The sequence below is a fragment of the Otolemur garnettii genome, unplaced genomic scaffold, assembly GCF_000181295.1.
Source record: "Otolemur garnettii isolate 467f Iridium unplaced genomic scaffold, OtoGar3 scaffold00077, whole genome shotgun sequence".
Classification (NCBI taxonomy): Eukaryota; Metazoa; Chordata; class Mammalia; order Primates; family Galagidae; genus Otolemur; species Otolemur garnettii.
This window is the reverse complement of record NW_003852472.1, coordinates 6,023,925-6,051,641: the sequence shown is the minus strand read 5'-3', so window position 1 is coordinate 6,051,641 and position 27,717 is coordinate 6,023,925. Positions and strand designations below refer to the sequence as shown.

At 36.0% G+C, this 27,717-nt stretch overlaps 1 protein-coding gene across 3 annotated transcripts in view; it reads right to left on the bottom strand.

The window, feature by feature from the left end:
* Positions 1–27,717, bottom strand: part of AUTS2 (AUTS2, activator of transcription and developmental regulator) — a 1,212,799-nt gene that overhangs the window by 674,298 nt on the left and 510,784 nt on the right. For all 3 annotated transcript variants that reach the window (XM_003794208.3, XM_003794209.2, XM_023515688.1), the window contains exon 3: positions 2,197–2,298. In XM_003794208.3, the coding sequence (XP_003794256.1) occupies positions 2,197–2,298 (102 nt within the window). The remainder of the gene's footprint in view (positions 1–2,196; positions 2,299–27,717) is intronic.

Sequence of the window (27,717 nt, the reverse complement as noted above, 5' to 3'; positions counted from 1 at the left end):
TTGCTTTATATGTAAAATGTTATGCCAGTACCATACCGTTTTGATTACTCTAGCTTTGTAGTATGTAATGAAATCAGTAATTTTTCAAGATTATGTTGGTTATTAGAGCTCTCATGCCATTTCATATATATTTGAAGATCTGCTTTTCCATTTTTGCAAAAAATTTTGGAATTTTTATAGGAATTGCATTCAATCTACAAGTAGCTTAGGATAGTATTGATATTTTAACAATATTCAGTCTTCCTATTCATAAATATGAAATGTCTTTTGCTAATTTCTTTTCTTTCTCTTTTTTTTGAGATAAGGTCTTACTCTATTGTCCAGGCTAGAGTGTAGTGGTGTCATAACAGCAGCCTCAAGCTACTCCTGGGCTCAAACAATCCTCCTGCCTGAGCTGCCCAAGTAACTGGGACAGCAGGCACATGCCACTGTGCCTGGTTAATTTTTGTATTTTTTAGAGGGACAGGGTCTCAGGCTATGTTGCTCAATAGCCTGAGCTATTGTTGGACAATTTCTTCTGATCTAATAGAAAGTGAGATTAGAACAACCAGCCAAAGGATCCAATCACTGTATTCTTATTCTCTGAACAGATGTGGCTTTCATTTCTCCACTCCATGAAGAAAATATGACCAACTAACCCTGGAATAAGGGTCAAAGAGATCTCATATTCAAAGCATAAAGAACATCTCAAAGAACAGCTATTTGAGCTTTAGGTATTGTTGTTAACAAATTAGGTAAAAAAATTTGTTGAAGTTTTATGATTGTCAAGCTTCACAAAAATAAACACACAAATACACAATGAAACATATTCTTACACATAGAAACACTCATACAGAAAAGACTGACTTAGTATTCTCTATTTATATAACTGATACATAGTACTGTACCATATTCAAAGGGGAGGAAATTGTCTATAACTAAGATATTAAGAATATGACAAAAATGATACTTTGTTCTACTTAATTCTTCTAAGAATTCAATATCCCATACACAGACTTTCATCCTAAATCTCACAAAATTTCCTAAGGTGTGTAGGAAGGGGTTATATCCTGGAATTGACTGCCTTGGCTGATGGAGAGGTGGATTTGATATTACTACTGGCCAAGAGTGCTGTATTGGTCTCCAGTATTTTATGCTAGTGGACACCTCTTAATAAAAGAAGTTTTGAGTACACACTCTTAAGATCCATGTGTTTAAAAATCATAAACATCAACTACTCTCTGCTCACTAAATTGAATACTAGTAAAGCTTAATTTCTTTTTTCAGAAGAAAATTAAGTACTAATATTTTCTTTCTATAACTAAGTAGTTCATCTCTCACATTATAACAAAGGCCACTGCCTTATAGTACTGTAAAAAAAAAAGAACATAAGAGTTTGCTCCTCATTATATGTCTCAACTCTGCTTCTACTTCTCAACACTCGGAGGCTCTAAACCGCTATTGCTTTCTTGGTACTCTCTCAGTTAATTTTTCTTTGTTGGTAGGAATAATTAAAATTTTTCTCTACCTGATTCATTTGACAAGAGAGTTTCTCTTGGGGCAAGTGTTGCTCTTGAGGCAAGGATGGACCAAGAATGTTGATATATGGTATATGATTAAAAAAGGTAAGAGAGTCCACAGTGGGAGAAGTAGTTCGTGGAAACAGCAGAGGGGAACCTGCCTTGCTGGTGGGTAAGGGGCTATAGGACAATCAGAGCCAGGTCTAGAAGGCTAGCAGACACTTCAACAGGTAAATTCATCACGAAATTTAATTTTTTCTCTTACCAGGTTAAGTGGCTGATTAACCATAACTTCCAACAGAAATAAAATGACAGAAAAGGATTGCCACCAATCTCCCACGTGAAGAAATTACAAAAAGCCCGTAACTAAATGAAATCATTTCCAAGTTATAGTGCTACCTATCTACTTGTTCAATTGTAACACTGATGTGAAAGTATTGTCACTTCTCTTTGCGATCTGTTGTTTCTAAAGTGACAAGTACATTCACCTACCTTATAATTTGTTAAAATATATTTCTGGTCAAATTATATGTAGAATAACATCAGAATTGCAAGATGAGCACATTTATGCAAAGAAAATGTAGACTGCAATGCTTCTGTATGCAAAGTGATCTCAAGGGACAGGAGCCTCATGTAATTGAGACCTGACTGAACCATCATGTGTGGTCTGGTGGTTTGGGTTGATTTTTTAACTTACATCACTGAGCCTTTCCCGAGAGCTGCTCCGGTGGAAGCCCTTGGATTCTCCACTGGCGCTTTCACTGTCACTGTCCCTGCAGCTGTTCTGCCCTGGCTTGAGCTAAAGGCAAAAGAAAAGAGTAAAAAGGAAAAAGTCAATGGTCTGTTTTTTTGGCTCCTGTTTTTTAAGCCTTGTCAAGAGTGAACAATTTCAGGTCCATTCTTCTTAGAATTTACCTGGCAGTTTTTGAATACTGCCAAGTAAGCTGCCATAGAAAAAACACTGAGGGTACAATAAGCAAAACATTCACCATGAAATGTCAGTGTAGAAAAAAGAATGAATAAAACTTAAATAAATACCTGAAAAGCCTAACCAAGGTTCATGAATTGGAAATTAGTCTTGCCTTTTTTTTTTCTTTCCTGTTCCACTAAGATTTTTTCAATAATGAAATACCAAAAACATTGACTAATCTAAAGCAAGACTGCATTAAATATGATTTCTGCCCGTATTTCTTGGAAGGAGAAAGATAGGAGAGAAGAAGGGAGGGAAGGAGTGACAGGGGAAGGAGGGGAAACATTCTAGAGGTCTCTTGCTGGATACTTAAAAGAACTGATTAAGACCTACGGATTAAGTTAAGTTAAATCTGCACTCATTCAACAAATATGTATTAAGTGCCACATTCTGGGGTTGGAACTAAATGCTACATTAAAATATGAACACATAAAATTGGAAATCATTAGTCTGTATTAGGCTATAAACCATCTATATACACACACACATCATTTTCAGAGACACTAACAACATATTATAATGCAGAGGGTTACAAGACATATTCTCTTTACAAGTTCTCAGTATAGCAAGACAAATACAGCACAAGAAAATGCAAGCTAAATGAAACCAAAAAGTAGCTGGTAATATTGAGAGAAGTGATTTCTGAAGGCTTGGATTTTAAAAGTAGATTGAGCTCATATAGCCAAGAGGACAGAAGAAGACACTCCTGAGGGAAGAAAGGATGAAAGCAAAGGCAAAAAGGCAATGTTTTAGAAAATTATTATGATTGTCCCCAATGAGAACAGAGTAATTTTTCAGAGAAAATAGGAAGAAACATTAATTAGAGAGGGGTGTACAGATGAGATCACAAAAAGTCTCAAACAAACTATATGCTTCATTTTTATAGGCAGGAGGGAACTTAAAGAGCAGAACAGGCAATAGGGAGCAAACGTTTGCCTACAGGTTTTCAAATGGCCTTGGAGCCCATGGAACCAAGATGAACCAACAGTAAGTTTGAATCGACATTCCTTGTACCTTTAAAGTGCCTCTCTTTAAAGACTACAGTTCATGCCCCACTTATTTTTTGGGACAGGGTCTTACTATGTCACCCTCCATAGAGTGCAGTGGCATCACAGCTCACAGCAATCTCAAACTCTTAGGCTTAAATGATTCTCTTGTCTCAGCCTCCCAAGTAGTTGGGATTACAGTTGCTCGCCACAATACGTGGCTACTTTTTTGTTGTATTTGTCACTGCTGTTTAGCAGGCCGGGTCTGGGTTTGAACCTGCCAGCCCTGGTGTATGTGGCCAGTGCCCTAACCACTGATCAGTTACAGGCGCAGAGCCGACACACCCCACTTTTGGCATACCATTCAAAGCTAGCTTCCCTCGATCCCTCAAAAAGCCAGCATTCTTTCATACTCTCAACCTTTCTTCCTTGTTCCTTGTTCATTCCTACCCTGTACTTTTTCACACCAGATCTTCTCTGTCTGGAATGTTCACTCTCACCTTCTGAGCAGTCAAGACATTTTTTAAAACTTGGATCTTATCTCCTCTCCTACAGTCTCTGAAGAGCTCTTTCTCTATTTATCTTTTAAAATATGCCTTCAGGCCCAGTGTGGTCTCTCAACCCAGTAATCCTACCGCTTTGGGAAGTAGAGACAGGGGGATCATTTAAGGGCAGGAGTTCAAGACCAGTCTAAGCAAGAGTGAGATCCCCTTCTCCACAAAAATAGAAAAATGAATCGGCAAGTACCTATAGTCACAGCTTCTTAGGAGATTGAGGCAAAAGGATGGCCTGAGCCTAGGAATTTGAGATTGCATTGAGCTATGATCATATGGCTGTACTCTAGCCCAGGCAACAGAGAAAAACCCTGACTTTAAAGAAAAGAAAAAGCTTTCAAAATTCAGCTAACATGAAATTCTTCATAAAATGGCCTTAATAATTATACAAAACATTTTTTCTAATTTAAAAAAGGCTATTGTTACAATATAGTTATACTGATGATAAAATCCATATGTGGAATGGGTCCTCTAATTCTTAAGCAATATCAGAACTCTTTTTTTTTTTTTTTTGAGACAGGAGCCTCAAGCTGTCCCCCTGGGTAGAGTGCAGTGGCATCTCAGGTCACAGCAACCTCCAACTCCTGGGCTCAAGCGAGTCTCCTGCCTCTGCCTCCCAAGTAGCTGGGACCACAGGCGCCCACCACAACGCCCGGCTATTTTTTGGTTGCAGCTGTCATTGTTGGGGGGGCCAAGGCTGGATTCGAACCCGCCACCTTGGGTGTACTTGGCTGGCGCCTTAGCCACTTGAGCCACAGGCGCCGAGCCAATATCAGAACTCTTATCCAACTGGTTCTGTAAGTAAGAGCAGGTAGAACTATCCCCAACATATAGATGAAGAGACAAAGAGAGGAAATAATATGGAAGTGATTAGACAAGCCATGTACAACCAAGTCTCCATTCCTTTAATTCTTAGCACTCATTTAGATACTAACAGTTAACATGGACAGAATGCTGCTGTAGTAATTGTATTCTCCATGTATGTTTTTATATATTTGTGATACTCAACTACCAACATTGACAAAGAAAGAAATCTTATTGGTGACATTTGATCAAAATATATTTATAAAACTCAGATCTTCAACATAGATGAGAAATACTGAGGGTCTAAGAGCATCAAGACTTTTCCAAATATCCAACTGGCTTAACAAAACTTGGGCACTGCACTTGGGCCTACTCCATGCTTCTTCATGAAAGGAAAATGATGACATTAGCAAGGCCAACAACAGACATCAATGCCCTGATGTAAATTATCTGACTAAATGTTGATCTAGGCTAAGGGCAAAAACCAAGAAGGAATGAGAAGAAGCAACTTCCTATCCTTCCCAGTGCCCTGCCAAGCAAAAGCACTTCAGCAAATTCTTTTCAGAGAGCCTTATGTAAAATCCCCACCCCCCCGGCCCCCCGCCCACCCTACCCCTGTCTCCACCAAAGCCTGGCTCAAGTTTAAAGGAAACTTAGGATTTTAAGCTGTCAGACAGCTCAATATTTCAAAGAAATGCACTGACTCTAGTAAGTACTAAAGCTAAACCACAAGATTTCAGGCAAAGAAGTATTCATTCCTAATCCCATGAATATATTTTCAAACTGGCATTTTTCAGTAACATCCAGTGGATCATCTGGTGTAGCAAAACTAACTCAGAAGTTGTAATTCTTCACCTGGAATTCCCAGCTATTACCTACAACCAAGAGACATTGAAAAGGCCAGGTGCTGGCTTAAATTTTAAAGAGTTAAAGAAAATCATTCTGTTTGCACTGATTTTTGAGCATTCATGCCTGCTACTATGAAAAAGCTTTTGCTATAAATGACGCAGTAAGATTTCTTATTACAGACTTCAGATACTTGAGAACTTTGTTTATTTAATAATTACTATAACCTACTCTCTAATTTGAGAAGTTTCTTCCCATCAGAATGTTATATAGTTCAGGCATCAGAATTAGAACAAAGCAGACAAAATGAATGGAAGCTGGTGTCTGGCAGGAGTGGCAGTAAATCTATCACTAAGATTAACTTCCTGTAAAAAATATAAGAAGCCAGTTTGTTTTTCATTAGATTTCACTGTCAACAATATATCCTCTAAACTCTGAAATCGTGATCTCATTATAGTGTTAACTGTTATTAATGGCTAATTAGGAAAATAACGATCCATAGTTTATCCCTGCTAATGAACATGTAACAAAGTCCCACCACCCTGGACTGCGTGAAAGTAGAGCAATTCCATACACATCTGCTCAGCGCTTGTGAGCTGGGCTATGCCATGTTTTTCAGCTACAGTATGGAGGGTTCCAGAAAGATGCTTGATGCCCCGTAGGTGTCATTAACCTGTCAAACAAAATTTACAGAAGGATAAATTATGTGGAGAGTGTATGCCTCGAACTTGAGAGGAATGATGTAAATTATGTAGCACAGCAAAGAAGAGTGTTCAAAAGCAATCTCCTCCCTCAGTTTTGGTTCCTCAAAGCAGGGTATATCATCTTTCAGACTGCTGAGTTTTCCTATAGAGATCTAAACAAATTCTATATATTTTAAAAGTGTCAATAAGCTCAAAACCTTCGTCTTTTGCAGTGAAAAAATTTACACTTGACTTTGACGGTAGACTTAACTACCATCAAAATAACAAGTATTTAATATTGTAAAAATATTGCTTTTCTTTTTCAAAATAAAATTGTCTTCAAATTAGGAAAGCTTAATGAATTGAGTAGCATTTTTATTGTTTCATTCCTTAAGCTTTAGGAGGTGTGTCAGATGAGAGACACATGACACAAGCTAAAGAACGTACTGAAAAAGCTGACATATCAAAATAAGCTAACATAAGTTCACAAATACAAACAAAATTGTAAAGTGGATAGAAAATTGTTTTTAAGAAATGAAAACTATATTGTACTTTACAATGTAAAATAACATGTTGTACATAAAGACTAAAAATTAACAACCTTTGGATACTACAGCAGAGAGGAAGGAATTAAGCAAAATTTCTCTTGGATCAAATAATCAAAGGTTACCTTGTTATTGTCAACAATACTTAGACGTGTTTTCAGTACTATTTGATAAGCTTACTGTTAAAATTTAAAAATCAAAAATACTCCAGCCTGGGCAACAAAGTAAGACCTTACCTCTATTAAAAATATTTTAAAAAATTTTTCTTTTTGTGAGACAGAGTATCACTTTGTTGCCCTCAGTAGAATGTTGTGGCATCACAACTCACAGCAACCTCAAACTCTCAGGCTCAACTGATTCTCTTGCCTCAGCCTTTGGAGTAGCTGAGACTGCAGGCAAGGTACCTGCCATAAACTAAATGTGTTTTTTTTTTTTTTCTTCTTTTTAGAGAGATGGGGTCTCAATCTTCCTTAGGCTGGTCTGGCACTCCTGAGCTCAAGCATTCCTCCTGCCTGGCCTCCCAGAGTGCTAGGATTATAAGCATGAGCCATCGTGCGCAGCTCCCCTACAAAAAACTTTTTAAAAATTACCGGGACCTGGCTGTGCACGGTGGCTCACGCCTGTAATCCTAGCATTCTGGGAGGCCCAAGCCTTTGGATTGCTTAAGCTCACTCGTTCAAGACCAGCCTGAGCAAGAGTGAGACCCCCCCAGCTCTACTAAAAATAGAGAAACCAAGGCAAGAGGATCCTCTGAGCCCTAGGCAACAGCTTGAAACTCTGTCTCAAAAGAAAAAAAAAATTTCCCAGACTTAGAGGCACAGGCCTCTACTCTAGTCCCAGCTACTTGGGAGCCCAACTAAGGAAACTTGTTTGAACCCAGGAATTTGAAGCTGCAGTGAGCACCACTATACTCAAGACTGTCTAAGATCTTGTCAAAGAGGGAAGGGGAGAAAGGGGGAGAAAATTTACAAGATTCAATCATAATAAATACAGAAATGAGAGAAAATAAAGGAAGTAGCAAGAAAGGAATAGCATAAGACTAAAATCTCATAACATCAGTAGATTAAGCGCCTTTTTTTTTTTTAAGGCAAGGACATGTACTTTGTATTGTATTATCTGTAGTTACAAAGAACTAAATTTAAAAATAGAAAAAAAAGACAAAAGGTTAGAAATAAATGGCTATGTGAAGTCATAAGTCAAAGACAGTATTGTTATTTTTGTTACTATATGAAAACAGTAACAATAAGTAAAATATTTACTTTTCATATACTTCTGTACTTTATAGTAAAGGTTTAAGTTATAAACTTTATATGAAAGTAAAAAAAAAGAATACTTTAAATAGTATAGAAAACCAAAAGAAAGCAGGACACTTTAGCATCCTATTAATCAGGGAGCAAGAAAACAACATAATGGAAAATAATCTAGGGGTTCAAAAACTAAGTTTGGCTTAGTCAATACACAGTAAAATTTGGTAAATCAGAGTCTCTGTGGAGGTACTATTGCCAACTGAAAATACACTAGGTCACAAGAAATATCAGAATAAATTCTAAAATGTAAATAAATAAATTTACATTTTTATAGTAGAAAAGGCTATTTGTGTAGCCTTTTCTACTATAAAAATTAATGATGGCACTGTAAACTAAATAGTTGTATCACTTATAGATTTTTAAAACTTTTATGAAAAGACATTTTAAAAATTCTCTCACAATTACAATTAGGTCAAAGAGAAAATCACACACAGACATCATTTAAAACTCAAGAAAATTAGAAGTATAAATATATAAATTCTTTTTTTTTTTTTTTTTTTTTTTGTAGGAAAGGTCTTTATTGGTAGGGGAGGGAGGCTGCAGAGCAGCACCGAGGAGGAGAGAAGAGAGGGGAGATAAGGAGAGTGCGGGGGAAAGAAGAGAGAGAGAGCAGAGAAGAGTGAGGGGGAAGACAGGAGAGAGAGAGAGAAGGAAGGCAGAAGGAGGTGAGGAAGAGAGAGAGAGAGAGCAGAGTGAGGGGGAAGACAGGAGAGTGAGAGAGGAGGAATGCAGAAGGAGGTGAGGGAAAGAGAGAGCTAAATATATAAATTCTTAAACATTACAGGATACTGTAAAATCTGTTAGTTAACTCATGAACTTAATGTATTTTCTATTAAATAAGAAAGACTAGAAATAAATAGCTTAATTACAGGGATCAAAATGAACTAAAACAGTGAGATAAGAAAGGTACTACAAGTAAAATTAAAAAACTGAATTCTACAAATTAAAAAAAAACACAATGAATTGGGAATAAAAATATTTACAGTAAACTACAGTATAATTAAGAGGTACTCCAAAGAGAAATATGTCTTACAAATCAAAGTACAAAAAGAGATAGCAAGTAAAACTAAATATTAAAATTAAAACATAATAGAAAAATTTTCTAAATTATAGAAATAAAAATTATTTTATGGTGGTACTTTCAAAACTATAATTGTTTAAAACTTTAAAGAATATTTAACGAAATTGGTTCCAGAGCCTAGAAATTGTGGAAAGCTAATCTGTGTTTACAATCTGGAAGGAACTATGGTATTACCTTCCTAATTTAAAAAGGTACAAAAATCTGATGAAATAAAACAAATGGAATTTAATAATACATTAAAGTATAGCCCACCAAGTGGAATTTTTCCCACAACAATATAAGATTCTTACAGTTTGCAAATGGTTTTGAGGAAAATCTGTTATATGGTATCACTGTTCTAAGATTGAAACTGTTCTAAGATTGAAACACACATTGCTTTTTATCCTTTTAGCTAAGATCAAGTGTAAAACTGAAGTACAGTGATGATTATATAACTCTCTTATATTCACCAAAACTTATTACAATAAGGGACTCTTATAGTATATAACTATTACATGTAATAAAACTCAATAAAATTTCAATGAAAACAATTTATTTTAAAAAAGGAAGATTGTATCAACTTAATCTCCGATTCCAAGAAGAATCAGATCCCTGTTGAAGGTTCACTTGATTAAGTCAGGCTCACAGAAAAACCTTACATATTTCTTAAAGTCAGTCAACTCTGCTACTTATGAAAATCTAATCATTAAAACAAATAAGGGATAAGCATTTCGACAGCCATCCTGGAATTTTGCCTTCCACCGCACGTTTAAAAATACAAGAAAAGAAGAAATTGCCTTTAAATCCATGAATCCATAAAGTCACTTCACTGGAATTAGAAAAGTTTCATTAGTGTGAAAGAAGAAACAAGATTCTTGGATACCCTGGGACTTTAGAAAGTTATTTATCTGTATTAGTGATGTTCTCAAATAAACAAGGTATTACTGCACAGATAATGCCTCAAAGATTGGGCTGTTACCTTGGAAAACGAAAACTACTGAAGTTCTTCCATGTGCCAAACACATAGAGTATTTAACACTTTAAGGGGTTCAGAGGATTTCATAGCAGTAGAAAAAAACTATACTAAAATAGAGGAAAATAAGCCCAGATCAATCTAACTATATAGTATCAAATATAAACAAAAAGTAATTAGGGCAATCAAAATCAATCTAAGCAACTTTAATAGTCTTAGAAAAGACATACTCAACCTAGACAGCAGAACTTAATAATTCTACCACTTAGCAAGAGAACCATAACTCTATTCTTTATGATTAGGCCAAGAGGCTATTATGATATTATTTCTTCATAACTTAATAATGTGAAGGTGAGAGAATGGGTAAAAGTACTGCTTGAAAAAAAAAGTAGTGTTTGATATATAACTCACATCTCTCTACAATGTAGGTCCCATTGCTAGGTTGAATTATGTTGATAAAAAGCATGATAACAAAATTGACTTTTCATTTCTGAACAAAAAGGAATTCTGAAGCACAGAAGAAAAACAGATGTACAAGACTGGGATTAAAGAGAAAGGCCAGAATAAATAGAAGGTGTTTGGTATTCCTTGGGTATAAGTATGAACTAAAAGATAAATCTGTTTTCAAATAGGCTCAGAAATTTGCACATAATACAGTTCAAAATACTGTATTTTGTACAAACACAGTACAAAAATAACTTGATGAATGAATGCTGGACTGCCTTAGTATAGTTCCTAGCTTCCTGAAAATGAGATATTGATTATTAAAAAGTAATTATGAGAATAATATTTTGTTTTCAAGGATAATACACAAAAATAACATACAAAACTTACTTTTTATGATTTTCTATAAGAAAACATGTTTCAAACAACTTTTTAAATGGCTTGGCATTCTTTAAAATCACCATCACCCTCAAACATGACACACTTCCTGTATCTTGTGTTTTTCCCATTCAGCCATACAAAAAAATGGCCAACTGAACATTTGAGAAAGGAAATATGTAAGGTGTGTCTAGAACATCTCGTCTTCCTGGGAAAATCAAGTCAAAGGGGCTTGGGAGCCAAATTTAAGGGGTTCCCATTGGCAAGACACAGGAAAAGACAGCAAAGTGGCCCCATAAGAAAACACAATAGGTAACACTACCTTGATCTTTGAACTTCTAGACTCCAGAACTATGAGAAAATTAATTTCTGTTTTATAAGCCCCCCCCCATTCTGTGTTCTGTGATATTTTGTTATGGGAGCCCTCATGAACTAAAATCTCTGTTTTTAGGGTACTCGTTGCCTGACTATTAATTTTGTCACATTACAAGACAATGAAACAAGACAAAACAAACAAAAAACCTAACTACCTTTCCATTTAAGAAATTCTCGAAAACAATTTATTCAGTGTAACCAATTCTTCTCTCATTCTTCCTTTAAGCTTATCCAAGGAGGCTTTTGTCTTGTCACAAAACTGCTCCAATCAAGCCCAACAGGCTGATAAAAGCATCTGCAGAGCTCCAGGCAAGAAATCCAAACACTATCCAAGCAGTTAAAAGTAAAGAGTTAACACAGTGTTAAATAACACATGTCTTACTTTGCTTGAATGAGCATTTGTAAGGGCAAGAATGGCTGTGTTTTTTAGTTTAGAATTCTGTATTCCTTGAAATCTCTTATGGAATGTGGCAATGTAGCTGAGCCAGCCACTGGCCTGGTATCCTTTTTTTTCTACCTATAGTTCTATCCCACATCTTAAGAAGCCTCACCTTCACGCATGCTGACACCACAAACCAATTTCCAGGCCCCTTCCACATCATCCACTTTACCCATCTCCCACTAGCAAGAACCCCCACCTAGATCTTGATATACACATATCTGTGGTACTATTTGCTCTCAAAGGATGAGCTTAGAAAGCATGCCCTGGAAGCCATGTTGAAGATATTTAGGTTAAAAACTCCAGAGTCTCAGTGAGTAGCATGGTGAAGAAGGGGAGAGGCCGGCTGTAATGTAAGCAGGGATGTTGGTCCCTTTGAAGCCTTCCATTCCAAGAAGGGACATGGCTTATTAATGACTTTCACACTGTTAAACCTAGTGGTCATTCTCAGTCCCCAGCTATTTTATGTAACCATAGCACAATTAATCACTCCATCTTTGAGGCACTTTATTTCACTCTTGCTTTTCTCCTACCCTCCTGGCCACTACCTTACCAGTCTTTTGCTTGTCATTATAATGGCCTACAAGACAGTCTTCAATCTATCAGGTGCCCATTAGTTCTCTGATCTCATTTTGTACAACTCTCTGTATCCTCACTCTGTAATAGTTTTATTGGCTTCCCCAGTGTTTCTCAAATAAGCCAGGTATGCTCCCACCTCGGGACCTTTGTACTCACTGAACCCTCTACCCGCAATGTTTACCCTCACAGGCCACTTGCTTCACTCCCTCCCTTCTTTAGATCTTTATTTAAATGTTACTTTCTCATTGAGGATTTTGCTGATCGCCCTGTTTACAACTACAATCCTGCCTCTACTTAATGCCTCCTAATGTAGTAAATATTTAACATAACTCTGCTTGTTCTTTCTCTCTCTTAAAGTCCCACCACTACACAAAGGGATTATAAGCTGCATGAGCACCATGATTTTTAGCTGTTCTGTTCATTATTTTATCTCCAAAGCCTACACAGTAACTAGAATATATTTAGTAAATATTTGTTTAATTTATCAGTATATACAATCCTTTTTTGGGGGTGGGGGGAGACAAAGTCTCATCTACATTCCACTACAGTGAAGTGGCATCATCATCATCATCATAGGTCAAGGCAAACTCAGCCTTCCCAGTAGCTGGGACTACAGGCACCCGCCACCATGCCCAGATTCTTTTTTGTAGACAGGGTCTTGCTCTTGCTCAGGCTAGACTCAAAACTCCTGAACTCAAGGGATCCTCCTGCCTCAGGCTCCCAGAGAGCGAGGATTACAGGCATTGGCTACTGCACCCAGCCTCCATATGCATGATCTTTTAAGGTCAGCAACCTGTAAACAGTCTTTAAAATTGCTCACAGAATGGCCCTTAGCTATTATCAAAGAATATGACAGGGTCATAAAAAGCTAGGTCTTCTGGGATTGGCCAATTTTAAGGAAAGCCCAAAAGCAGAGTGGTTAACATGAAAAGCAACACATGCACTTGGTGAACTGATGGGCTTTGTGATCATACAAAATCAGCCTTTCAATTCCTTAGTCTTCAAAATGAGCTATCACTGATTTTGTTCTTGAAACAGTGATCACATGCAATTTAAGATATTTTAGATAGTCAGGTATAAGATTACAAAGGAAAAGTAGCATATAATTATAGTTACAGACATCTTCATCCTGGCATTTGAGAATCTTAAAAGTACTTGTTGAACAAAAGGTCAAAAACCACTACCAAGAGAAGTTAATAGCTCTCTTAGTGTTGTACATACTTCTTGATGAGATTGCCACTTTTAAGTAATTTGGATAATATGAACCATTTAAAAATCCTATCCATTTTACCTTCTAATAAGAGTTTTCTTTATTTTTTTTTAACATTTCATTTTTATTTTGTTAAAAATCAATCCAGCAAAGCCAGGAATGGTGGCTCACAGTACTTTGGGAAGTTGACATAGGAGGATCACTTAAGGCCAGAAGTTCAAGACCAGCCTGGGTAACACAGTGAGACCTCCATATCTCCAAAAAATAAGCAAAATTGTCTGAGTATATTGACACACAACTATATACACAGCTACTTTGGAGGCTTAAGCAGGGGATTGCTCGAGCCTAGGAGTAAGCAGGTACAATGAACTATAATTATGCCACTGCACTCTAGCCTGAAAAACTAAATCAAGTCCCTGCATCTTTATTTTATTTTATTTTATTTTTTTGAGACAGAGTCTCACTATGTCGCCCTAGGTAGAGTGTCGTGGCATAATAGTGCACAGCAACCTCATACACTTATGCTTAAGCTATTCTCTTGCCTCAGCCTCCCAAGTAGCTGGGACTACAGGTGCCCACCACAATGTTGTTGCAGTTGTCGTCGTTTAGCGCCCAAACCAGTGAACTATGAGAGCTGAGCCAGACCCTACCTCTTTAAACATAAATAAATAAAATTTAAACATTAAAAAAAAATATCAAGCCAGCAAAAATTTTCTTCCAACATATTCTGTGATGATAGAAACCTTCAAAAATGTGTATTTCTAAACTCTGGTTTTTTAATAGTTAATAGCAACAATATTTATAAAAGAAATCTATTTGGTTAGAGAAATAAATATAGTTTCCTGGATAAATTTATAAATAAGACAGTACTTTCTAAGGAGGTGGTATATGACTGTTCTTGTTATGCTGAATGAAAAGTTTATATGACCTCTGGTACCATTATACTCCATTTAGCAAAGTAAGGAGATGAACTCCTGGAAACAGGTTAACTGGATTAATTCTATAGTTATCAAGGGTCATCGTGGCACCATGCCAAAGCAGTCCCAACATCCTCCTTTGTCCTGTATCACTTAAACTTTACCAGCCTGGCCCCTGAGGAACCTGAATTAGGGTTCACAACAAACTTCACTTTCATATAGCAAGTGATTTTTCATTGGATTTTAAGTTATGAATACTCTCTCATTTTTAATCTGAGCAAAACAGACTTAGGGAATGGAACAATCCAATTCTGATTGAGGGATAAGTCAAGTAAAGGAAGTTTATATAGAGAACCACAAATTTCCCAACTAGCATTAATTCTTGGCATTTCTCTGAGATGCATTAAGATTCAAATACAGTGTAGCCATAAAGTTTGTGTGCACTTTAAAATATAAATATGGCCACCCTGTATGTAAAATTTCCAATTCTTAGCATGATTTTAGATCAGCATAAATGTATAAAAAGATAAGTTGTCAATTTTTCCTACTTAAACTCAGAGATAAGAAGACAAATACTGGGCTGCTTAGAGAAATGAACTGGGATCCCATGCAGAGGTGGATTAGCTTCTTCCACTATAGATATACATTTTTGACAATTAATTAGAACCAAGGTGGCACTAGCTGGGATTTTCATTTTGAGAGTATGAACTTAAATGCACCAATATCTGGCTATCAACACAGGGGAAAGACAAGTGAATAAGAATTTGTTACTGGGTCTTACAGCTATAATGCTATCATGTATTTTCAGTTGCACCCAAAATATCTCACAAGTTCCATGTAATCAAGAAAGGAAGCAATTAACATGATTACTACATACAACAAATATGCAATCATCATGTATTATTTCTAAGCATCACAAAAACTCTATAAATTAAGTTGTACTTCCCAAGTTACAGAAAGAGAAACCAAAGCTGAGAAAGACTAGTCTGTGCTGGATTACAAGGCATAAAACAGCAGAGTCAAGACTGGAACCCGTGTCAGCCCTCAGTGGTAATGCAGAGCGAGTACAAAATAGACAGCAGGCAAAGTACATCCTTAGAGTTAAAAAATTTAGTTCTCCTTTATTCCTCTAAATGTCTAAATTCTGTCTTGATCCTGAATATAAAATAATCAACATGTGCAAAGGTGGTCATACAGTTTAAATCAAATATTAAACCATACTCTGTGACCATTCTCATCAGGCCAACAACAACAACAACAAAAAAACATCAGGTGATCACAGAGAGAGAGATAGAGAGAGAGAGAGAGAGAGAATGAGAGAGAGAAATGCATAAAATATATGTAGTAGGTTAGGGGGACATACTTCAGCTATTAGGACACTGGTGTGCTTTAAAATTACTTTTCACTTCCACATTCCAAATTCCCTAAACTCCAAACAGATCAAAGTTTTACAGATTATCCCTCAAAAAAAGACAAGAAACACAAATTAATAACTATTTAAGCATTCTGTTTCATCATGATAACAAACAGATGGTTTTAATATTCTAGAGGCTAATTCCCGAACAATTAAAAACACAGCAAGACATTAACATCTAATGAAACATTTTAACTACCCGTACACGCATCTGCCATTAATTCCCACACAGTAAGGTCTTGGATCTCCCCAATCTGTTCTTTATTAAGGAAAGTTTTTCCACTCTGAATTTAGTGAAGTAGAGAATTAACAACTGTTTTCAATCAGCAATCAGCAGGCTATTTCGCCGATGTGTACTGAAGCTATGTACACTATGAGACTTAAATTTATTCTTACTATGTCTTTGATGTACACACATTTGCAATTTAAGAAGAGATCCAATTTTCTACGTATGATTTTTTTTAAAAAGATGTATGAGACATTAGCCCCTTGAAACTCTCACTGAACTTTTACTAAAAAAGATATATACATTAAATAATAACTCTACTCACTTTTGAATCAAGTTGCCAAAAATAGCTTAGACTACAGCTTCTACCACTGTGGCAACATGTATAGGCAATCTCACAAGAACAGGAAAGGACAATTGGCCATATCACATTCTCAGATAAGCAGGTTAAAACAGGATGACAAGTTACTATTAGGCTGCTTTCATTTTTGTGGTGATAATGTTATACACCTTTGTCTGTTGTTATACAATTTTCTAATAGTTACACATATCCAATATAATATTCACATAAATTTTCTGAAGTTAAGCAAAGTAAATTTTAATGTGTCCACTTTACAGATGGAGAAAAACCCCAAAATTCGGAGAGACAACCAGGGATGGAGTGGTGAGCTGAGCCTAGAACATGGATGCCTATTTCCTGGTTGAATATTCTGTTTACTGTCCTTCAGGGAGTGCCTACTACTTGCTGCACTAAGCTGCAGGTTCCTCTCAAAACAACCCATGAGGCAGATATAATTATTACCATTTTAGGGTTCAATAAATGGAAGTGCAAGTTAACCCAGGGTTAACAGATAGGAAGAGGATTCGCAACCAGGTCTTTTTCATTTGGAGTATGCGTTATATTTCTAAAATGTTATGCTACCTCCTTCCAGAATCATGGCCAATGCAGACATAAAAGTTATAATATTTTCTGATCTATTAACCAAAGATTTTGGGTAAGCAATTAGCAAATTAGATAGAAATAATTATTCTGGCATCTCTGTAATGGAAGAAATTAAATAAATACCATCACTTATCTTGATATTTTTACAACCATGTTTCTCAATTTTGAATGACTGATATATGTCTGGGTTGAATTTTAATTACTTGTATTAACATAAGAACTAAATTCTACAATACTATTTGAAGTGTCTTCAAACGCTATTAAAACAGTCTATCATACGTATTTTTTTGTTATATTAGACCCAAACAATTGAGAATATAATTGCATTTACTTTAGCCATCTAAAATTTTAAAAATTGAGTTGATTTAAAAACTGTAATTAATCAAAATTAATTTGACTTCTTAGTCAAAATCTACAGATGCCAAGAAATTCTTGTCTGATTTATAATTTACCTCTTAGTATTCAGTAAAAAATCATTAGGGACAATAGTATAATGGAATGTAGATCAGCCCATTTGTTTCAAAAGCTCTGATAAATTCTAGTGGTTATGCCTATAACACATGTATGCATGTGTATGTATATATATGTATGTGTGTATAACTTAAGAAAACATTAAAAAAAAACTATACTGCCAAACTATCAACATGAAAAAGACTAAGAGGTGGTAGCTAATGGTAAATCACCAAAATACAATCAAACACTGCAAAGTAAAAAGATTATAAGGAATATCTATTTTATCCTTCTTTTCTACTATAGTGAAAGCTTAATAATGTCTTTAAATCAAAATGGTATGAGTGAATAAATACATGAAACTATTCTAAATTATACAAAATAAATATGGGGTTTTTCTTAGCAGACAGGTTGAGCATAATTTAATTGTGGAATTCATCCAATACTTACCCAAAGCAGTAATGTGGAGAATATTTGATAAAAGAAAAAGAGAGTATATTACCACAGCAATTACTACAGGTGACATGAGAAGAAAATTCTAGTTGGTAGAGAGAGGACATATTTTTAGTGGAATGATGTTTTATTCCCATAGGAAAGAAATTCCTAAAGAGATATTACAAGTCATTATGAACACATATGTTCTACCTTTTTAGGAAAAGGCAAGGGGAGGGGGGCCTGCACCTTCTTCTTTCTTTCTCTTTCTGTCTCTCTTTTTTTTTTCTTGGCAGTTCTTATGAAAATTCATAAGCCAGATGGCATTCAATAAATGTAAAGAGCTAAAGAATTTGGTTTTATAGAAAAACATCAATTAGCATAGGAAAATTAGCAATTAAGCAATCATCATACAACATATATCAATATTACTAATGAGTGAGCACATATACTAAAATTATAACATGAACTCTTTAAACAAATATATTTGAAGCACTGCTGCTTTACTGTTAAAGGTTTACCAGTACTTTATTACCAGTGTCCTTGGGTTCCATCCTATTGTAACAAACTCCTTTCTAGATGTCCTCAGCAATTGAGTTTTGGCCTAATGTTATTTGCTATTTCTATTTAAAAATTTTTAATCTATACCTTTTTTCTGTACATGAAATTCAGTTTGATTCTCGTGAACAAAAGAATGGTAAAGTCATTATAGCTGTCTACTTCCACAAACTTTGTAGTCAGGTCTATAGGATAATTTAATGAAACAAGACATATTTAACCTCCATTCTTAAAAGTTATATACATAGAGGATCTAAGATCAAGCCCAGAAAATCTCCTAAATGACAGAGATGATTTGTGCAAAGCTAGTTAAAACCAAGCATTTTTCTGAAACTCTAATGAAGATGAGGTGCTCCAGATAAAAAAGATATTAAGATTGAAGCCAATGAAAGAATCATGAAATTAAATACTGAAATACTTAAGGACAGTAACCAGGAAAAGGGTTATCAGCTAAAACAAATTTTAACATTATAGAATCACTTTGAAAGCTGATGCTTTCTGAAAAATAAATGTATTTATTTGCCATTTTTTTTACTGCAGTTCCTGTAACCCCCAATTTTCTGTGATGCTTCTCATCTGTGAACAATATGCTATCAAAACATAATTCCAAATGGAATATGAATAAGAGTTACAGATATGTATGTAAATTCACTAAAAGGCAAATACTGTGGAAGAACAAACACTTCTACCAGTTATAGCTTTTTAATCATTCCTGTTCTCAAAACTCATAAATAAGGCACCTTACCTGCACAGTAATTACAAACATTACCATAATACTTTGCAGAATCTGACTTTTCTGGAGAGATCTTGAAATTTAAATAAATTTATGAAATTACTATTATTTTAACTTAACATCAAATAGGGTCAGTAATTAAGGTATAACATTATTTTTTCTGCCTTACAAATGCAAAAAGCTTAAATTGAAATTTCTGGTTTATGTAGAAGAACAAGCTATTTTCCTTTCCCAAAACTCTTGTTATCACTAAGGCAGGGAGATGACTGCCCAAGAGGTATGGGGAGAATCCCCTAAGTTATAAGACTTAAGCTAAAAAATAAGCAGCAGCCAAAGTCACCATTCAGAAAACTACTACTCCTCAGAGTTACCTCAAGAAGAAATTTGACAATCAGAAAATAGTCAAAAGGTGACAAAGATGTTTAGATGCAAAAATTTTAATGTAAGCTAACATTTCATCCAAGGGAGAGTACAAGAAAATCTGCCTTTAACTATAAATTTTGGCTTCCACAAAAAAATACTGATTCTACACAGTTTCTAGAGTTAAGTATACCAAAAAAGGTGTACCAGATTCCCTTTCTTACCTCCTTGTAATTTTGAAGCTAGATTCACGAAGAAAGAGAGAGAGACAGAGAGAGAAAATGGTTGAGGTTTAAAAAAATAGCCTAAGACCTGGCATTTTTCCATGAACTAAAAGGCTAAAAGGCATCATGGTGGGTAAGAATTCACAAGTACCAACTACCCATGAAATAGAGAAACACTTCTGGGGACAGGAGAAAACAGGTAAAACCGCTGGATTCATAAAGTCATGGAAAAAGTAAAAAAAGACAGTCTATAATACCAACTATTGGAGAAATACAAAGGTAAAATCATCACTTCTCTTGGCCTTTCACCCCCCCCCTGCTTTGAGTGAGACAGAAAACCCAGTGAAAATCCAGGCAGTCAACCACTGGTACCCTACAGCTAGCCATGGCAGCAGCTGCATGGCTCTGATGAAATAAACTGGAACAATTTAATAGCTTTTATTGTTTTGCAGTGGTGTCTGAGCATAGCCACTCTCTCCTCCTAGGACTCCAGGGCCCCACAAGGGCAGCAATGAGAGAAGATCTCATTTACCTAAAAGCACTTATAAATTTTTAATTTGCTTTAACAAGTAAATTAACAAGTCCCTCATTCAGGCAAGTTTTATGGTTTCTTGCCACTTGGGGATGGCTGTAAAAGTTTTATAGATAATCCAGAGCTACTGAGACTGCTCATAATAAATTGTCTGTTTCCTGTTATTTTATCAAACCACTGGGCTTCTAATGACTTAAAGTCACAGTTTCCGTATATTCAGGCTTTTTATGAGACCATATTTATAAACTCCAAAGAATACTTTAAATTATACTAGGCCCCTGCTAATCATTACATTTTTTTTTTTTTTTAATGAAAACTTACCTTTAGCTCGCACCCAGTTAATAAATGCTGCAACATGTTTTGGAGGCAACATACTGATTCTACATATTATTTAAGATCCTACTTTAGCCAGTTTCTGTTAGCAAACAGGAACTGTTGTTTACAGACTCGCCAATAGTTCTTCCTATTTAGGTGTTATGCTTTCTAGACTGCTGTATTTCATCGTACAAGAGAGTAGCCTGGTGACTGCATGAAGCAATGCATGGTCAGAGAACCTGAGTTTCAGGTGTGTGGACTAGAGCTTGGCTCTGGATTAACATTAAAGTAAGTTCCTAGTTAGTAGCAAGCCATTCACAGCTGACTTATCCAATCAAAAAATGTTTGATTGGAAGAAAGAGCAGCAAAGAGAAACTCTATTCAATTTTCTACTCATTACTGATTAATGACTGTTATCACCTGGTAATGGGGTTGACTATGTACAGAATATAGAGAGGAGTAAGTATAGATTTTAAGATATACCATTTACTAATTGCACAGATAAAACTCAATATTAGAAATCAGTGTCAAAGTAAGGAGAATGAAATATGTTCTCCCATCAATCACTGATAATGTATATTTAGTGAAAGGCCAGTCTGCTTCATAATGCTCTTTACGTTTTATACGTGTATACACACACACACACACACACACACACACACACACACACAGAGAGAGATGAAAAGGCATGTACTTTTTCAACTTAAGTCTATCTAGGGAGGGAATCTTAAAAAAAAGTCACCAATCACCCAGGATAGCAGGACCTTTATGAGGTCTCTGAACAAAATGATTCAAAAGGTAAGGAGATCACATCACAGTTCATGCAGACACAGCACGCACACTGACATCTCAATCCATCTAGGTGGACTTGGTCCCCCAGAAAATACAACTTTGCAGATTAGTATCGCCCAGTGTAATCTCACATGAAGGCTCATCATTTAAATAATGACTATTTTTATGTGGATTCATACTTACCATTCTTATTTTAATCATAGCACCCTGTTCAATGCCACAGAGCACAAGCCTCTTGGCCAAGGTGTGAGAACTCAGTCATGGAGAATGAATTCATAATGATTCTTTTCTATTTCCTCCCATTCAGAAGGTAACAACACAAGAGAGAAAACTCAAAAAGAGGCTGTAAGATAGCAAAGGTTGGCACAAATACTTCTCAAGGTCATATTTTAAGGATGGTGCATAGATGTTGAAACCAGCTATTCTATCTCTTAAAAAACATCATTTCTCCTCTAATCTTGGCATTATATTCCAAGTGGAATACTCCCCAGAGGAAAGATATGATGATCTGCACATTCTACTTGAATTCAGCATTATCATCCTTCTGATTTGGGGGTGGTGGTTACAAGACGGGAACACAGTTGGCTTCAATTAGTGTTATTCCCTCTAGAAAATCTGAGATAGTAAGAGTGAAAATGTTACAAACTAAATGAGTATAGTCCTTAACAAAGTTTTTTTTTTTTTTTTTTTTTTTGAGACAGAATCTTACTTTGCCATCCTTGGTAGAGTGCCATGGAGTCACAGCTCACAGTAACCTCCAACTTCTGGCCTTGGGCGATTCTCTTGCCTCAGCCTCCAGAGTAAGCTGGGACTACAGTCACCTGCCACAATGCCTGGCTATTTTTTTTTTTAATTTCTTTTTCTTACTTATACATGTGTACATTAGGTTTCCACTTTTGCCTTCACAGAATTAAAAAGGCTAAATTTAATGACAATAACAATGTTTAACATAAGGACTAAGAACAAAAACCTCATAAACAACGAATGAAGATAAATATATTCAGAAAAGAAATAGGATGATTGCTGCAATGAAATATTAAGCAATAATAATAATAATAATGTAAAGAAAGTAACATTCACATTGTCAGATAGAAGAATGTCTATTATAGAATGCTTTGATCAGTTAACTTATTTTGTTTTTTCCAAAGTCTCAAAAAAAAATAGACAACTAATATTTATAAATGAAAGTAAAAGGTAATTTCAAAAAAACAGATCATGCCAAATCTTGTAGACAACAGAAAAATGAAAAAATATTTCCGAATCATTCTACTTAATCTGGATACACCTGATATTAAAATTAAAGAAAATACATTATTATAAAGGGGAAATTATAAACATATTTCACTTATAAATGAGGATGTAATATGATAAACAACATATTAACATGTTGAATCAAAAATTAATGTTTAAGTAATGTATTTTGGTCAAAATTAAATACAATTTATATGAGAATTAGTCACTATTTTCTTTCTTTCTTTTTTTTTTCCTTGCCCACACCCCATCTCTCCTTCTCTGTCTGGTCTCCCCTTCCCCCATGCCCCATCATGTCATTAATTGTCATTAATTGTCTTCATATCAAAGTTGGATACATAAGATTCTTACTTCTCCATTCCTGTGATGCTTCACTAAGAATAATGTGTTATACCTCCATCCAGGTTATAGTACAAATGCTGTAAAATATCCATTGTTTTTGATGGCTGAATAATATTCCATGGTATACATATACCACAGCTTACAATCCATTCCTGGGTTGAAGGACATGTAGGCTGTTTCCACATTTTAGCAACTGTAAATTGGGCTGCTATAAATAGCCTAGTACAAAGGCTATTTACAAGTATAAAACCTTATAATAAAAGTTTTTTTTTTCCTTCTTGATAGATGCTCAGTAATGGGATTGCAGGATCAAATGGGAGGTCTAGGTTGAGTTCTTTAAGGTTTCTCCATACTTCCTTCCAAAAAGGTGGTATTAGTTTGTAGTCCCACCAGCAGTGCAAGAGCGTTCCTTTCTCTCCACATCCACACCAGCATCTGCAGTTTTGAGATTTTGTGATATAGGCCATTCTCGCTGGGGTTAGATGATATCTCAGCATGGTTTTAATTTGCATTTCTCTAATAATTAAGGATGATGAGCATTTTTTCATGTGCTTAGTAACTATTCGTCTATCGTCTTTAGAGAAGATTCTATTCATCTCTCTTTCTCATTGATGTATGGGATTGGTTTTTTTCTTGTAGATTAATTGAAGTTCTGCATAGATCCTCATTATTAGACTTTTGTCTGACTCAAAATATGCAAATATCCTTTTCCATTGAGTAGGTTGTTTATTTGCTTTGGTCGTTGTCTCCTTGGCTGTACAGAAACTTCAGTTTCATTAAATCCCATTTGTTTATTATTGCTGTTGTTGCTATTGCCATGGCATTCTTCCTCCTAAAGTCTTTCCCCAGGCCAATATCTTCCAGTGTTTTTCCTATTCTTTCTTTGAGGATTTTTATTGTTTCACACCTTAAATTTAAGTCCTTTATCCATCTTGAATCAATTTTTGTGGGTGGAGAAAGATGCAGGTCCAATTTCAGTCTTTTACATGTGGATATCGAGTTCTCCCATGCCCAGCTATTTTATGTTGCAGTTTGGCTGGGGCTAGGTTTGAACCCACCACCCTTGATATATGGGGCCAGCACCCTACCCACTGAGTCACAGGTGCTGTCCTTTCTTTTTTTTTTTTTTTTTTTTGTAGAGACAGAGTCTCAGTTTTTCGCCCTTGGTAGAGTGCAGCGGAGTGGCTCCAGCAACCTCCAACTCCTGGGCTTAGGCGATTCTTCTGCCTCAGCCTCCCAAGTAGCTGAGACTACAGGCGCCCGCCACAATGCCCGGCTATTTTTTGTTGCAGTTTGGCTGGGGCTGGGTTTGAACCCGCCACCCTTGGTATATAGGGCCGGCACCCTACTCACTGAGCCACAGGCGCCTCCCTCTTTTTTTTTTTAACATTGTTTTTACTAAGATGCATAATCAATACACATAGTTTCAGGGTACATGTGATAATTTAATACATTCATAAAACTTACAAAGAGCGAATTGATATACATAGAATATCCACCACATTAACAAAGTATTTTCAAATGCATAATTCTATTCACTCTTCATAACCCAATGAACTAGTACCAGTATTCCTATTCTGCAGCTGTGATACTTTGTCTCAGAGAGGTTGACTAGTACAAAGCTAGAGAGAGCAGGCTAGTTGTGGAGACACCAGTGAAGAGGAAGCTCTAAAACTATTTTCATTTATATGTAATAACAGAACACTCTTCCAAAATGCCACCTTGCTGTACTTAGTCTGTGTACTAAATTAATACCTACAGCTGATGTATAGTTCTTATATGGATCAGAGCATTTGGTCAATACTGTAACTAAACACAGCCAGTTTACTCCTTGTAAATGGCAAACACTGACTTCAATAGAAATTAGGAAAGGCACTTTTTCTTTTAAGAGCCTATCGTAGTGCCTAGAGCGTCTGGAGGGGCTCAATAAATTTTATGAATAAAAAGCCAATATAAAAATTGTAGGTATATAATTGCATTATTATTTGTTTTCGTCTGTTTCTCCAGAAGCCTATAAACTACAGTTGAGCAGAGACTGTGTACCTTTTTTGTATTGCCATAACCTCAGTGCCTGGTATAGTATCTGTCATGCAGAAGGTACTCAATAAATAATTGTAAATGAATGCTACGTTCATGAATGACAGAACTGGCTTAATGCCCATTTAATACCACACCTAAAAATATCCCCCAAATAGTAAGTGTAATATCCTCTGTTAATGGGTCAAAACCATGACTCTAAAAATGAAGAAAAGGCAAGCTCCAAAAAGTACACATAGCTTTTAAGACTTTTATTGTATATGAGTCTCCAAAGAAAGCCTTAACTATGTAACATACACATACAAAACCTCAATATGTGATCTAATCCTTTCAAGTTTACTGATGACGGCTTTTCATTAATCAAAATCATTAAAAAAATATTTGTCCAGCCCTCTGCTTCTCTGTAGAAGGAAGTTTGCCAAATGCCAAATGATTGTTTCCATGCAAGTAAATGAGAAAGTTCCTTGGTTACACCTAAGTCCTTTAGATTTCAGGAGTTTTTCAGTTCACATTTCAGGTTAATCTTTGCCTTTCTTTAAGAACAGAATATCCTCTTTGCAGATCTCCCTGAGGGCTTGGTATTTGCAACATCAAACGGAACACGCAAACCATTGCACCCACTTCCAAAAGCCTATTATACTGTCAACTGGCTTCCTAACTGCAACCAGGGGAGAAGGCTTACAGACTCTTAAGCTTCTCACACCTCCTGGAAAGTACCCATAATTTCTCCAAGCTACCACTGCATTTTGTTTCACTAAAGAATTCCTAATAAGACCAGAAACATTCCAAGGAGGGGAAAAGCAACTTGAACTCGACTAACTATAAATCTCACCTCCCTTTTATTTCTTACCCCCTCTCAAACTTGCAATTGTTGGCAGGCTCTGGGGATGGGGTACCGTCATGCATGGCTACCAATGAGTCATTTCCATATGGCTTAACGAATCATAATAAAATGCAGATCCATAGAAAACCAAGTCCAAGCAGGGTAAGAGTTGTGGCAGTGCCTTGTACTACAGCATGATTTAAGTTTTACTACTGATGTTGAGAGAAGCCTAGGAAGGACTAAGGGAGAAGAAACAGACACAGACTAGTTTTTAACATTCAAATCAGACTAGTATTTTCTGCATGCTTTCTTTGCTGTTTTAGAGTCAATCCACAGTAATACAAACTCAAGGGGAAACCTTGGCTGTCAGCTTGTACCAGTAGAGACTCACTTCCTTAATTGTTAATAGACTTCATGAATATCTGTTCCAAAGGGACACCACTAATGGGCTCCACATAGGAGCATGTTTCCAAAGCATACAGCAATATGCAACAAGCTCTCAGGGCTCACAACAAAAATATATAAATGAATACATATTCCCCCCTAGGTGAAACATAAAACCATTTATCTTCCCTACATGTCTACATGTTCCTTCTTCCATTCTGTAAGAAGTTTTCATAGTTGGTTATTACCGAGAAAATGAAAAATCCTCAAAGGACTCAATGCTGGGAAGACAGAAATGATAAACTGTAAATGATCGAGGAGAGCACAAAGAGCAGCATCATGAGCTTTTCCAACAGACGTACATCTGTGTGCCAGAAGAAAGTCGTATCACCAAAATAACCCTCTGATTTGTTTCATCTGGCTCCTAAGTACCTCAAGTTTGAGTGCTTGACATAACTGTGAAAGGTTCAAAACACAAAAGGGGTAGTTATGACTTGCAAACACTAAATAAATTCTGGGTAAAGTCTTTATAGGCTACTCAGTATACATCCTTCACAGAAGTTCTACATTCACACAGTGACATACTCTATAAACAGCTTACATGTTCCATGCCACCTGCATGTTAGCAAGGGTCACTTCTTTTTGATACAGAATCTCCTGGCCTTAAGTCCAAATAGCCTAGCAGCTGAAAAGGGATGACTTGCTCAGTGTAAAATGCATTAGACACAGCTCACCTGTACATGCCCTTCATGTCTCTTTATAATCTCTTTTCTCTCCATTTCTGAGTTAATCTTTCAACTTATAAATTGTGAAGAAATGCATCAACTGTGGATAATTTCTTCCCTCTAGAGAGAGTTTTTCTCTCATGCAAAGCCTGTCCATAAAAGTGAAGTCAGACAATTGAATCATCCATCTTGGATTTTAAAATCCAACTAAAAATGTTGCCTAGATCCATGTGTATTACTGAGCCAAGCAGAGATTACCACCTATAATTTTTAACTTTTGATTTTTATTTAATAACTCATTTGTATAACCCCAATGAATGGAAGGAACAGACCTGAAGTGATTTGCAACTAAAGACATATCAAGTTGGAAGGTTATGTCAGCTGCCAAGTCTGGAAATGTAGCCCTGCACAGCAAGAAAACGATGAGAGATTGGTTACAGCCATAAGTAATTGATCTGTCTGAAAATACGGGCTACGAATCATGGGATTAATGCTGGTGCTCCAGCTGGGCTGCATTGCTCATTTCCCTCTAGCTCTCTGACAACAAAGACATGCCTCTTTCTCCAGGGACAAGAAATTTTTATTAAAATCTTTATACAACTTAACA